The 12726-nt window shown below is 36.5% G+C and overlaps 1 protein-coding gene across 2 annotated transcripts in view; it reads left to right on the top strand.

The window, feature by feature from the left end:
- The window catches only part of larp4aa (La ribonucleoprotein 4Aa), a 39543-nt gene that overhangs the window by 21795 nt on the left and 5022 nt on the right, over positions 1-12726 (top strand). Inside the window, exons 4-15 of one of the 2 annotated variants that reach the window (XM_009296950.4) lie at positions 6-93; positions 207-343; positions 425-528; positions 3202-3312; positions 4583-4636; positions 4718-4930; positions 5045-5148; positions 6984-7025; positions 8152-8361; positions 10317-10368; positions 10460-10618; positions 10707-10831. In XM_009296950.4, coding sequence (XP_009295225.1) covers positions 6-93; positions 207-343; positions 425-528; positions 3202-3312; positions 4583-4636; positions 4718-4930; positions 5045-5148; positions 6984-7025; positions 8152-8361; positions 10317-10368; positions 10460-10618; positions 10707-10831 — 1399 coding nt within the window. The remainder of the gene's footprint in view (positions 1-5; positions 94-206; positions 344-424; positions 529-3201; positions 3313-4582; positions 4637-4717; positions 4931-5044; positions 5149-6983; positions 7026-8151; positions 8362-10316; positions 10369-10459; positions 10619-10706; positions 10832-12726) is intronic. The other variant, NM_001423566.1, reaches the window with a different exon arrangement.

Here is a 12726-nt window from a genome sequence, read left to right as displayed (position 1 = left end):
CGCAGTGGATTCTAAGCTCCCCGAGGAACAGCCTGTCTCTGAAGAGTCTTTGCGTGAGTCTCTCAAGAAAGAATTGGAGTTTTGTTTCTCCAGGTAAGAGCAGGCCTGTAATGTCCGCTTTCAATTTAATGCAACTAAGTAAACAGCACTTTACAGCCAGTCTTCCCATCAGCTGCGTTTACTGATGCTCCTCTTTCATCCCAAAGGGAGAACTTATCTAAGGATCTTTACCTAATATCTCAAATGGACAGTGACCAGTTCGTCCCCATTTGGACAATTGCCAGCATGGAAGGAATCAAGGTCCTTACAACTGACATGGACCTCATTTTGGATGTCCTGAGATGTACGTGCTTGCCTTGCATTCACTCATTTATTTTAATTCATTTGAATGAACGTATAAAAAACTTGTTTTGAACACCCACAGCATCTCCTATGGTTCAAGTTGATGAAAAAGGGGAAAAAGTGCGGCCAAATCACAAACGTTGCATCATCATTTTGCGAGAAGTCCCTGAAACAACACCTGTTGAGGTAATAAATGTCCTCACAAAGTATTGACTATGTTCTTCACGTAAGAGTGGGCACCACCATTGGAATTTTTTTGGCTTGAAACTTCCCCTCTCATTCACTTCTTCCAATAATTTTTAGACGTTAAAAACAGCTTGTTATTCTGCTTGGTGTTGCAAACTGTTCTTAATATATTATTCTACTTATTTATGGTCATGGAAACATTTGTTTGTTGAGCAAGTAGTTTGGCTGTTTTCTTTATTATTTGTAGACATTTCACCCATAGACAACTTGATTGGAAGTTTTAAAACAATTGCAAAAACGGGAACACGTATACATTTCAGAATAAGGTCATTAAAGGGCCATGACACCCCTCACTTTCGGTTAAAGTCTACTTCAGAATTTTTTCAAAAGATGCATGATTAATGGGCGTGGAGCTCAGCGAGCATCGGGCAGGAGTGGGCGTAGCCAGCAGGGGAGAAGGGGAGCGAACAACTGTTGTTGTCAGTTAGCTCACAAAATGAGACACAAACCGTGAGGAGAACGCATCATGAGTTTATAGTTTACAAAGTTAAAATGCAAAGTAATGAACAATGATTTAATGCCCTGCTACATTTGTTATTCATAATTTTATATACACATAACCACAATTTATATCATTATAAAGATAAGTGTGTTCATGTAAACACTATAAATGAGGACTTCTCCCTCAATCCCCGTATTCAGCTGACTCAGTGCAGCAGGTCTCCTGACCTGTCTATTTTAACCATTAACCCTGCTGGTAATCTTTAGGATTTAGGCCAGGGGTCGGCAACCCAAAATGTTGAAAGAGCCATATTGGACCAAAAAGAACAAAAACAAATATGTCTGGAGCCGCAAAAAATTAAAAGCCTTATATAAGCCTTATAATGATGGCAACACATGCTGTATGTATTTATATTAGCTATATTAGCCTACTATAAAAATGACTTCGTTGGCTACAAATACATAATGAGCCTTCATGATTAAATGTTCATTTCCCTGCTGTGAATCCTGTAGAGAATGACGCGCCACGTGACTACTCTGTTGTACAATGCCGTCTCAAGTTTAACTTAATTACAGTATATTAATGAATTATGTTTAATGTTCAAGTTTAACTTCATTACAATATTAATGAATTGTTTAATGATCAAGTTTAACTTCATTACAATGTTAATGCATTATGTTTAATGATCAAGTTTAACTTCATTACAATTTTAATGAATTATGTTTAATGATCAAGTTTAACTTCATTACAATATTATTGCATTATGTTTTGCTTTGATGAAATTAAAGAAATGCAATAAAGAAATCAGATTTTTTAAAATGTTTTTTTATTTTATTTTGAGGATTCCAAAAAACAACATTAAAATTAACGTGCACAACGTGCCCCTTATCTGGGCAACAGTGCAATAAAACGCAGTCTGCCATTTCCATTTCAAGATCAGCTCGAGTCATTCTTGGGAATGTGCTCAACAAGGAAGGGTTAATCTCCAGGGGGGGTGTCAAGGAAAGACAGTCTCGTTTTTTCCTTTCGCAACTCGCAAAATCTGCTCTCAAATGCAGTTTGCATATCAACGATCGCACCTTGTAAATAATCACCGTTGAGTGAGTGATCGGGATGGGCTTCTTTGAATTCTCTCAGGGAGGGAAAATGAGAAAGCGTGCCCCGCTGTACATCTTTGGCAAAGACAGCTTGCGCTCCATGGCGCATCACACAGCCGCCGGTTTGTTTACAACAGCTACCTGCCTGGCATCCCGCCCTGCTGATAGAAACGTGTGTCGCAGGCTATGACGCAAATCTTCGTTGACAGAAATGTTGAAATTTAATATTGTACACACTTTTACAGCATTGGAAAACGTTAAGATTGTTCGTCCTCCTATAGAAACCATATTAAAGCAAAAAATATATTTACCTCCCTCATCGTTTTCCATTTTCAAACATTTTTTGAAAAAGTTCCAGGGAGCCACTAGGGCAGCGCTAAAGAGCCGCATGCGGCTCTAGAGCCGCAGGTTGCCGACCCCTGATTTAGGCAAACACAGCTGCACGGTGGTGTGTCTGAATGTGAACGAACTCCTGATAAAAGACAGCGTCCGCCATTCTCTAATTCTCGTGCTGCTCTCCCGACAAAAATGCTAGCAGCACACACACAGCTTTGCTGTATGATCGGCCCTGACAAGATCGCGGGGAAAACATGCAACAAACCCCGTGGATGATGGAAACAAACGCATATGAGCCTTCATGAACGGCTAAATACTGTGCCGGGGTTTCCGTGTCTCTTAGCTCGGGCTTGACACTGGCAGGTCTGGCAGGTCTCATGAATAATTAAGCAGCCGGCTCTTCTCATAGGATAAGAAAACTCCGCTATGAATAATAATGAGAAACCGACGCGTCATCATTGCACTTGCAGTACTGCGCTACGTCGCCGATTTTGATCCCGCCCCAAAAATCATTTTAAACCCGTAAGCTGAAATTAGCTGACAAAAGCTCAAAATTATCCAGTTTTCCCCACAATTAAAGCTGACAGGTGCTAACATTGTCTTAACTGATGCTCAACACACACACATCTGTTAATATAAAAAAAAAAGTTCTCCGGGGTGTCCTGAACCTTTAAACCTGGGAAATATTGACTCGCGCTGGATTCTCTTATATGTGTATGTTTGGGTTTTTTTCACCAGGAAGTGGAAGCCTTGTTTAAGAATGACAACTGTCCAAAGGTAATAAGCGTGGAGTTTGCACACAACAACAACTGGTACATTACATTCCAATCGGATACAGATGCTCAACAGGTAGGAATTTCTGTTTTTGTTTAATGCAAATCCACTATATGTATACAGTGTTCCCTTTGTTATTCATTTGAGTTACTTTCTAAGAATAGCCAACGAAAATCCACAAAGTAGTCAGCTTTATTTTTTAAAAATGATTATAGATGTTTTAAGGCTCCTCACTACACACTTGATACACAGTCAGGCAATAATATTTTCACACTTTTCTCTCTTGTTTAAAACTTTCAAAGTTCAAACCTTTTCAGAAAAATAAATCCAGAATTATAGAATGAAACCAAAGATCAAAACTGGTTGTAAGGCGCAAACATTCTTTGCTGTCAGCAAAAGGTTCATAAAGCTTTTTAGCTTTTGTGCGGATAATGTTGGCATCCAGCGTAATGTTCTTTTTCCTGCAGTCACTGATCCACGTAATTAAGTTATTTAAAATGTTATTATTCAAATGGCACTCTGTGATGCGGCAGAAACATGAGCAGTGTCTTGAGTCGTAGCTGGTGCGGGTGCTTATCTTGATATAAACCTATGTTTACAACTCTAAAATGCATGGCTGTGTGTGGTGCACTGTATCTGGTGTGTGACCCCTTTTACAATGGCTTTGGTGCGGACAGTTACAGCCCTTTTTCATTCTCGTTGAAACTCACACTGCTAGTGATCGAAGATTAATGTTAATTTGGCAAGCTGTACGCATTCTGTACTGTACAGGAGACACGGAGAAGATTAATTATGTTAATAATAAAGATGTTAATAAAGTCGTGGAAATAGTTCATTGTCTAGAAAAAAATAATCTATACGCGAATATGTCTTATGAACCAGTGAATAAAAAGAGTAGCCTCTACAACCAGGGTTTTGGAATCTCCAAGCATCAATCTTTCCATAGGTTTAAAAGTTGTGGATTTAGAAAGCATTTCTGAAATATACATTTTGTAAGGACAAAACTCCTTTAAACATAGAAAAAATTGCTTATTACATTTTGTGGGGTCGCATCGTGTGTTAGGACATTGTGTTACTACTATGAACAGATTTGAATACTTTAGCTCATCCATGAACATGATTTCTGCAGGAGTCCCATAGGATGAAATCAATACATGCCCTCTAGTAGTGTAAAGTACATACTGTAAACATACAGCACATATAGCATCCTCAATCTAAAGCTTTGTTTATTTGTCCATTTTTAAATACTTGTTTTCAATTGTCACAAATTGCATACTGTGCCTTTTGAACAAATAGTTTGCATTTTGCACCTAAAATTGAATTGAGTTTCTTTGTCTTCACCCAGGCATACAGATATTTAAGGGAAGAAGTCAAGACATTTCAGGGAAAACCAATCATGGTAAGACCTTTTGCAAAACGTTGCTTTTTAATTTATGAAATCATGTGTGTTTTTATATGTTGTGCGTTCTCTTATTCTTAGGCCAGAATAAAAGCCATCAACACATTCTTTGCGAAGAATGGCTACCGCAGCCTGGACTGCAGTGTGTATCCTCAGCAATCACACACTCCACCCCAGTACAACTCTCCGCTCTTCATGCAGCCTGTTTACAGCCCTCAGCAGCAGTACCCGCTTTACGGCATTGTACCGCCTACTTGGACGCCGTCTCCTACTCCATACTTCGAGACTCCCCTGGTAAGACTTTAATTTTCACCATGGATGCACCTAAAACGATAAGCCCGTCAATTATGTCATTGTAAAACGTGTGTTCCATTATTTGAATTGAAAGTGATATACTGTGTTTTACAGGCACCTTTCCCTAACAGTGGTTTCGTCAATGGATTTAGCTCACCCGGACACTACAAAACTGGCTCAAATTCTCTCAACCTTAGCCGTCCCTTCAGCAGGAACCGGTAGGTTATTGTGGGCCCTTTTATTTCAACTCCTGTTTGTTTTGCATTAACTGTAAAGCTCTAAACTCACTATAATAGACAGTTGGGTTCCAGAAGTAAAAAATCCTACTTGCTCTCTTCTCCAATAATTAGTAGCAATTAGACAAACAATCTGTGAGCTAGGGAAATGTTAAATCATGATTTCAGTCCACTTTTGAAACTTTATTTATCAGTGGAATTGCTGTTTAAAATCTGTATTGTCCACAGTTAGTAATAAATAAGAGGCAATAGACTTCCATGTCATGATAGTCACAAATAACAAGTGAAATTGTAGTTGCCTTCTACATGCTTTTCATTGACTTCCTGCTCCACTGAGTTTTTATTAATATTACTTGTGTGTCACACTAAGCAGATGCAAATGTAGAGTATCATAAAATGGGAAGGAAGGGTGTCTGTAAAACTCAATACAAGTAGGTAGATGCAAAAGACTCATTTGAATGATCCAAGTTGAAGCAGTAACGCGTCTCACTGAAACTGTTTGTCAATACCATTTTGGAAATGAGGCCCATGTGTTCTTGAAATACATAATTTCACATTTTGCAATACAGATTTGTATTACACCGTTGTTTTTCATTGTATTGTCTTTCACAAGGGCTTTTCACACTTTAAATGGTTAACCCTGGGTCATCCTAAATCCCCAGCGTTTCACACTATACATTCCTAAACCCTGGGTTAACAATCATAGTCATATTTGTGATGTAACTGTTGTTGATTTCTGCATCCTGTCAGTTCTAAAATAAAATGTAGCTGCATTGATTTTTAACTGTCAAGAACACAAAGACAAAAGTTTAAGTGAATGAAAACAAGCAAAGAGTGTGATTTTGCCATCTCCTAATCACTCCAGTTTACACGCGTTCCATCTGTTTACTTTCTCTCACTGCTGTTGACAGCCTATGTTAAACATCTAGCAGAAACAAGCAAATGCCGCACCCGTTTCACACTGAACAAACTTAGCACCACAATGAAGGGTTAACAGCACTTTATTTTATTTATTTTTTTTTACTTGATGCTAAAACTTGCGGTGGCCGAGAGTAATTTAAGAAAACGCATGCAATTACAAAAAATGCCAGCAAATTAAGAAACGATCTTTATCCGTTTGACAGCATATGTGCTGCATTTTCACACAATACAAACAGTTTACGAAAACGCTCTGCATTTTCTCACAACACTTTTATATAGCACGGAATACAACAGAAATGTTTCAAAGAGTCTGTGCCAATAGTGTAGTGGTTAATGCGTCGACACATGCGCTTTGGTGCTCACAGTGACCCAAGTTCGATTCCCTCCTCAAGGTCCTGTGCCGAATGTTTTTTAGTTTTTTTTTTCTTTCCCTCTCTCTGCTCCCCACACTTTCCTGTCAGTACTCTACTGTCCTATACAGTAATTATGTAAAAACACCTAAAAATCGTAAAATGTGGTGTTTAGAATTACATTGAAAATAACACAAGGTTAAGCACAGTGTGAAAAGCCTTAGTGTTTGATATCCTTATTCTTCGATTTGTTGTCTTTTTATTTCTTCAAGTCAGTGTTTGTAATATTAAAATTCAACTTGTGTCCTATTGGGCTTATTTATGAATTATACTGCAATTATGAAAAATACTGTATTTGCTTCTGGAATCATGGACACTATTAAAAACGCTTTTAAAAAATACTTAAAAAAAAAAAAAAAAGGAAAATTAGTATTTATTTGTTTACTTACTTAGAGAAGACTGCTTTTCCTTGATGAGCTTTTTAATAGTGTAAGAATGTAGGCAGTGACAGTGGATCAACTGGATTTTGTTTTACTGTTTCCACAGTGTTCCACTCTATTCCAGAAAGAATGTAATAAATGCCTTCAGGTACAACTTCAAAAACTTCCATGTATCAACAATCATCAATCCATTCCTACGGTCCTTTTTGGGCAGTTAAAAAAAGCAGCAATGATGTTCAGCTCTCCAGATAATAATATTGTGGTTCATTAGCAAAATAAATGGGAGGATTGTAGGAAAATAATTAATTAATGGGATGGCACACTACGATGATTATTGACATACTCCAAACCATCTTTCAGTCACCCAGAATGCATATTATGCAACTTCTGTCACAAACGGAATTCCCTATTTCTTATCAGTACATCCATTTCACTCATATGCATTTCAGTAAGTTTCATAATTGCATTAACTAACATTTATTTTGCATTTTAGCAGTGTTTTTGCTACATCGGTGCTCGCACTAACAACCTTTTATGTTCAATCATCTTGTTTAGCAGTGTTTAAACCTTCCTGTTTATTTCAAGGGACATTTAGATTAAGGGCTGTCAACATTTACTTGATTAAATCAATTATGAATGTTGACTTGTTCAAAATATGTTACATTTTAATGTAATTGATTTACAGCCCTAATTTAAATGCCTGAAGTGTTTTTACTGTGGCAAAAAATGCAGTTTGTTCACTTTGTTTTTTTTTTAGGACTGGGCGATATGGCAAAAGTGCGATCTCGATAATTATTTTTCATATTGAACGATAACGATATACATTTTAATTTAAGTTGTTAATGGTTACAGAATTAGAAGAGTACCCCAACAATGTCTGAAGCCACAAAATTAGAGAGTTAAGTGGCATAACATTTTCGACCGATAAATTTTTGGTGGCCGAAAATTCGGTACATCTCTAATATCAACATAATTTTAGATTCCCATTGTTGCAAGTTTCTGCTGTGTGACTGGCCCTTAGCTGAATATAGAGTAAAAAAAAGTCCAGAGCTTATCATTGTTATTGACATAAATATGATCATGATTCAATATAATATCGTTTATCAGCCCAGCCCTATTCTCTTTGCTTTAAAACCATTGCATGCTGTCCATTTATTTGAAAAGCTGTCTTCTGTCTTTACATCCCTATTTGTAGATGTTTTGCATAAAGCATCGTATTTGTAAAAAACTGTTAGCAAGTCTCATGTGTTCTTCTCTTTCTGCCTTCCGAGTAGGAACCATGTGAAGCCTCAGACGAGGACTAATGATGGACTGTCTTCCACTGTGTCACCGGTGGCTCTGGTGGATGGACTGTCTGGCCTGCACAGTCCCCAGCCTCCCTCCAGTGCTGGACCCGTGCTGTCATCCGCTGACCTCAACTCCTCTTTTCCACATCTAGCTTCCAATGAGCCAACCGATGACGGCACCATGGCAGGACGAGGAAGGTTTGTCTTCATGCTAAATATCACTGCTGCATGAAATTGGTGTTTTACTTGCAATTATCCTGTCTGTAAATGTTGTCAAGGCTAAGCACACGATAACCTTTTTTTTTTTTTTTTTTTTTAACCTGACAATAGGTGGTGCAAATAATTAGATGATTATTTGATAAATTTGACTGAGAAGTTATCCCCAAAACATTCATTCTGTTGTGTGGGAAGAATCAAGTAGATATTTACCAAATGTATTTTTATGATTTTCTTTTTTATCTTATGTTATGTTTATATTTTTTTTTAATGTTTCGATGTTTTAACTTACAATTGCCTTTTTCTAGATATAGATTTAGATGTAATTAGTTAATTGTTTTAGTACAGCAGGGGTCTCAAACTTAAATTTGCAGGGGGGCCGTTTCAACATTCAAGCACAAGAAAGAGGAAACCTGATGTAATTGATGCACTCAGACATTTCTCCCCAGAGTATCAAGCTCCTTCTTTTTGTTTCTTATTGTACATATTTAAGGGGTAGTTTAAATTGCTATGAAAATACTACAGTTTAATAATAGGCATAATAATAATAATTATGTCCCAGTTGATTGTTGCTTAACCAAAAAGTTTAACAGATAGCATAAGACTGCAGAAAAGAGTTTAGGTAACTTTGACTTTACTGGCAATTGTTCTTCTCAATAATTTTTTTTTTTTTTTGTAAAACTTCAACAAAGAGGGGGAAAATATGTGTATATACACTTCAACATGTTTAATTCAGCCAGCAGTAAAATTTTACCAATGCACATTCTTTATACAAATCTTAATATCCATATTTGCTAGAATAGAATATTAGCAAAACGATCATATTTACACCACTAGCATAACGTGTACGCCATGAAGAGGTGTTTGTACAACAAAAAACAGGTGGTATAAAACTGATTATAATCAAATGACTCCTGCATGTTTACAAAAAAGAGCTTTAGTAAAAATAGAGCACTTGCAAACATATAGTTCAATGTTAAATAAGCCCCAAAAGTAATCTGCATGTGTCGACTATAGGCTTAGAGAAACCAAAAGTAAACTGAATATAAAGTACAGTACTTTAATGTTCAGTAAGTGTGGGGTTGCTATATGCGACTGCACACCAGTGATAGTGCTTAAAAAATGTATGTTTTGTTGGGCTAAATCTTGTTATATTTCTGATGTCAGTTGCGGGCCGGAGGTTGCAAATGGCATCCGGGGCGGCAGTTTGAGACCCCTGTTGTACAGGGTACAGTGAAATTATTTTCTCTTAGTACATAAATTGGATGTTTAAAAAATTAGATAAAACAAACAAATAAAAAACGGTAAAGTGCAATAACTGAGGAGATCATTTCTAAGAAATTAATAACTTAAGTTTGGTTCTTTGATGCCATGTGTATAAAAGCTGTTTAAAAATCTGAAAGTGCATGCCTTGAGGGTCTGATAGCGTCTTTCAGTGGGTAAGAGAAGGAAAAGGTAGTTGTCAGGGTGTGGAAGGTCCTTTATATTATTTTATTTTATTTGCTATATTTATTTATTTATTTATTTATTAAATGTATCAAACGACTTTTCTAAAAAAAAAAAAAAAAAAAAAAAACCTGAGAGAGTTACTGAGGGTTATCGGTAGGAAAAAAAAAGATTCTGTAATAATCAGTGTCAATGAAGTTACCATAGATGATTCCTCATCTGATAAACAATAATGCCTTTTTGGCAAATAAAAAAAATAATTTCTTTAAAAAATGTTTAATGTTTTAAAGTTTTGAGTAGTAGTTTAATAATGATCATAAATGTAATTAGTTGCTGCTCTACTTTCTTCCTGGATCAAATGTGACCTCAAAAATGTGTAATACTTTCATTTTGTAGCCTCTAAACTAATGCAAATATGGAGTGTTTCAGCTTTTTGGTCTTGCAATTTAGTTCAGATTGCATATTTTATAGATTATATTCTTTTATTTCAGGAGAACGACATACCGAGGCACTCGAAGGCGGCGAGATGATGACCGCACAACAGTAATGCATTTGTTTTTGTGTTGCTGGTTTCAGATAAACCCCTTTCTATTTATGTCCTCTTAATTATTTTTTGTCTTATTTGTGTCCACAGAGACCAATCCCTCTCTCTCAAGTGAAGGTACCGCCCCCTAAGTTTGACCTAGCCGCCTCCAACTTCCCTCCGCTGCCAGGCTGCTCTGCCAGTCCGCAGGGGGAGCCTGTGCTGGAGAACCGCCTCTCTGATGTTGTACGGGGCCTGAACAGGGAAAAGGTTGGTTGTTAAGAAAACTGCATCATTACAACAGTCAGATTGTTTTTTTTTTTTTTTGCTCAATGCTTCTTGTTTCATTTCCCTTCAGCAACAGGATTCAAACAAAGAGTCCACTGTGAGTCCCACAGGCCCATCCTCAGAGGAGAGCGTCTCCAAGCCCACCCAACCTGTAGCTAAGATGAACGCTCACGTCCCTGATCCTGTCACCCCTAGGTGTGTGATGCTTTCAAGATAGCTGGCATTCTGATTCTTGTTTCTTTCAACGATTTTCAAATATTACCATGATTAAGATGGTACTCATTCACATGACACAATGTTGCCAAAACTGAAATGTTTTTCAGCATTTCATGTTTAAATCGCTTTTCAAAACGCTTACACATACAATCAAAAGCGCTGTATTATATATGCCAGGTCTTACTTGTAAACAGTAGGCTACCTGCAAAGAAGTGACTATGTTCCGTTGGCAGCTTGGCACTGGTGTGTATGTAGAATTTGCCATGTGCATATGATGCATCTTCGCTGTTGGTTGTAATTAGCAGAAAAAACAAACTTTGTTGATGAAGCTTTAGCATACATTGTTGTGTTTGTTTGTGCTTATCTTTTATCTATACCTCCCTAAACATATATAATGCACATACATGATGTCATTGTTGCTCATTTGATGGACATGAATAGTTCTGAACTATAAATCGCATGTCCATTATTCTATCAGGGTTCATACGGTCATGGAAATCCTAAAAAGTCATGGAATTTTAACATGTCATTTTCCAGGCCTGGAAAAGTTTTGGTAAAACAGAAAAACCCCCACAAAGTTTTGGAAAAGTCATGGACATTAGTTTACCAAATATCTGTATACTTGATTTAGGGCTGCATAATACTAGAAATCTGACATTACAGTATTTTGTATTTCTGTGATATATATTACAGTGTGAAAACTATTTCATCCGATGATTTAACAGGTTTATTTGGATTGATTGGGGGATTTTGTAGGGGAGAGAATTTCAAATAATATATAACAAATAAATTATAAGCTAAAAGTAATTTTACATAGATATAAAAACTCATTTAAACCAAATAGAGCGTTGCGCATTTTATGATATGCTGTAAAAAATGTAAATGTCATTGTTTTTCTTATTATTTACCATGTATATGTAGACATTACATTAAACATTATGACATGAAAATGTACTTGAAAGTTCTGGAAGAGTCTTGGAGTTTTAGTAGTAAAAATGTGTATAAACACTTTTAATAAAGTCGGCTCTGTAATCAGCAACATTTATTACACAAAGCCATATTTTCCCCCCAACTACGCAAAATATTGTATGCGATATCATCAAATGACAAAATCATTCTGTGATATTGACAGTTGTTTACGTAGCTTGTCTGTGAACTACAGCTTTTGTAGTAAATGTTGCTAATGTTAAACCAGAAAGCATTTGCAAATACCACCTATAATTCAATTCAATTAAATTCAACTTTATTTGTATAGCGCTTTTACAATGTAGATTGTGTCAAAGCAGCTTCACATAAATGGTCATAGTAACTGGAACAGTGTGGTCCAGGTTTTAGTGTTTAAGTTCAGTTTAATGTGTTTGTACTCGAGTTACTTCATAGATTCAGTCGAATTTTGAATAAAGTCCTTATGTAATACGATGTGACCTTTTACAAAGCATAAATCCCACAACATTTCTATAATATCATTCTAAGCAGCGACAAATACATTGCATCATTACATTGTGGTTGTGTGTTTATTAATTTCGATGAATCAAATGAAAGTAGTTATATCTTATGTTTATCCTACTTTGCTTTAGAGCATATTTGGTAGGGAGCGTCCTCTGCCCTTCTGATTAAATTTACTACTCGCATCATCGTACTTTCCTCGCATGATGTGGAAGACAATCGCAGCTTTTGCTGAATCACATTTGATTCTGACAGTCAAATGATGTGATGTGTGGACATAATGATGTGCCTTTAATTGATCTATTTTCTATAACATGTAAAACAGGAACACATTAAAAGCAACTTATGTGAATACCTACAATACCGACAATATCATAATCGTATCATCTTTTTCACTAATGTCAATGTGAATGCGCACAGTGTCTGAG

Source organism: Danio rerio, chromosome 23 (genome assembly GCF_049306965.1).
Source record: "Danio rerio strain Tuebingen ecotype United States chromosome 23, GRCz12tu, whole genome shotgun sequence".
NCBI classification, from domain to species: Eukaryota; Metazoa; Chordata; class Actinopteri; order Cypriniformes; family Danionidae; genus Danio; species Danio rerio.
This window is presented reverse-complemented; position numbering and strand designations above follow the sequence as displayed.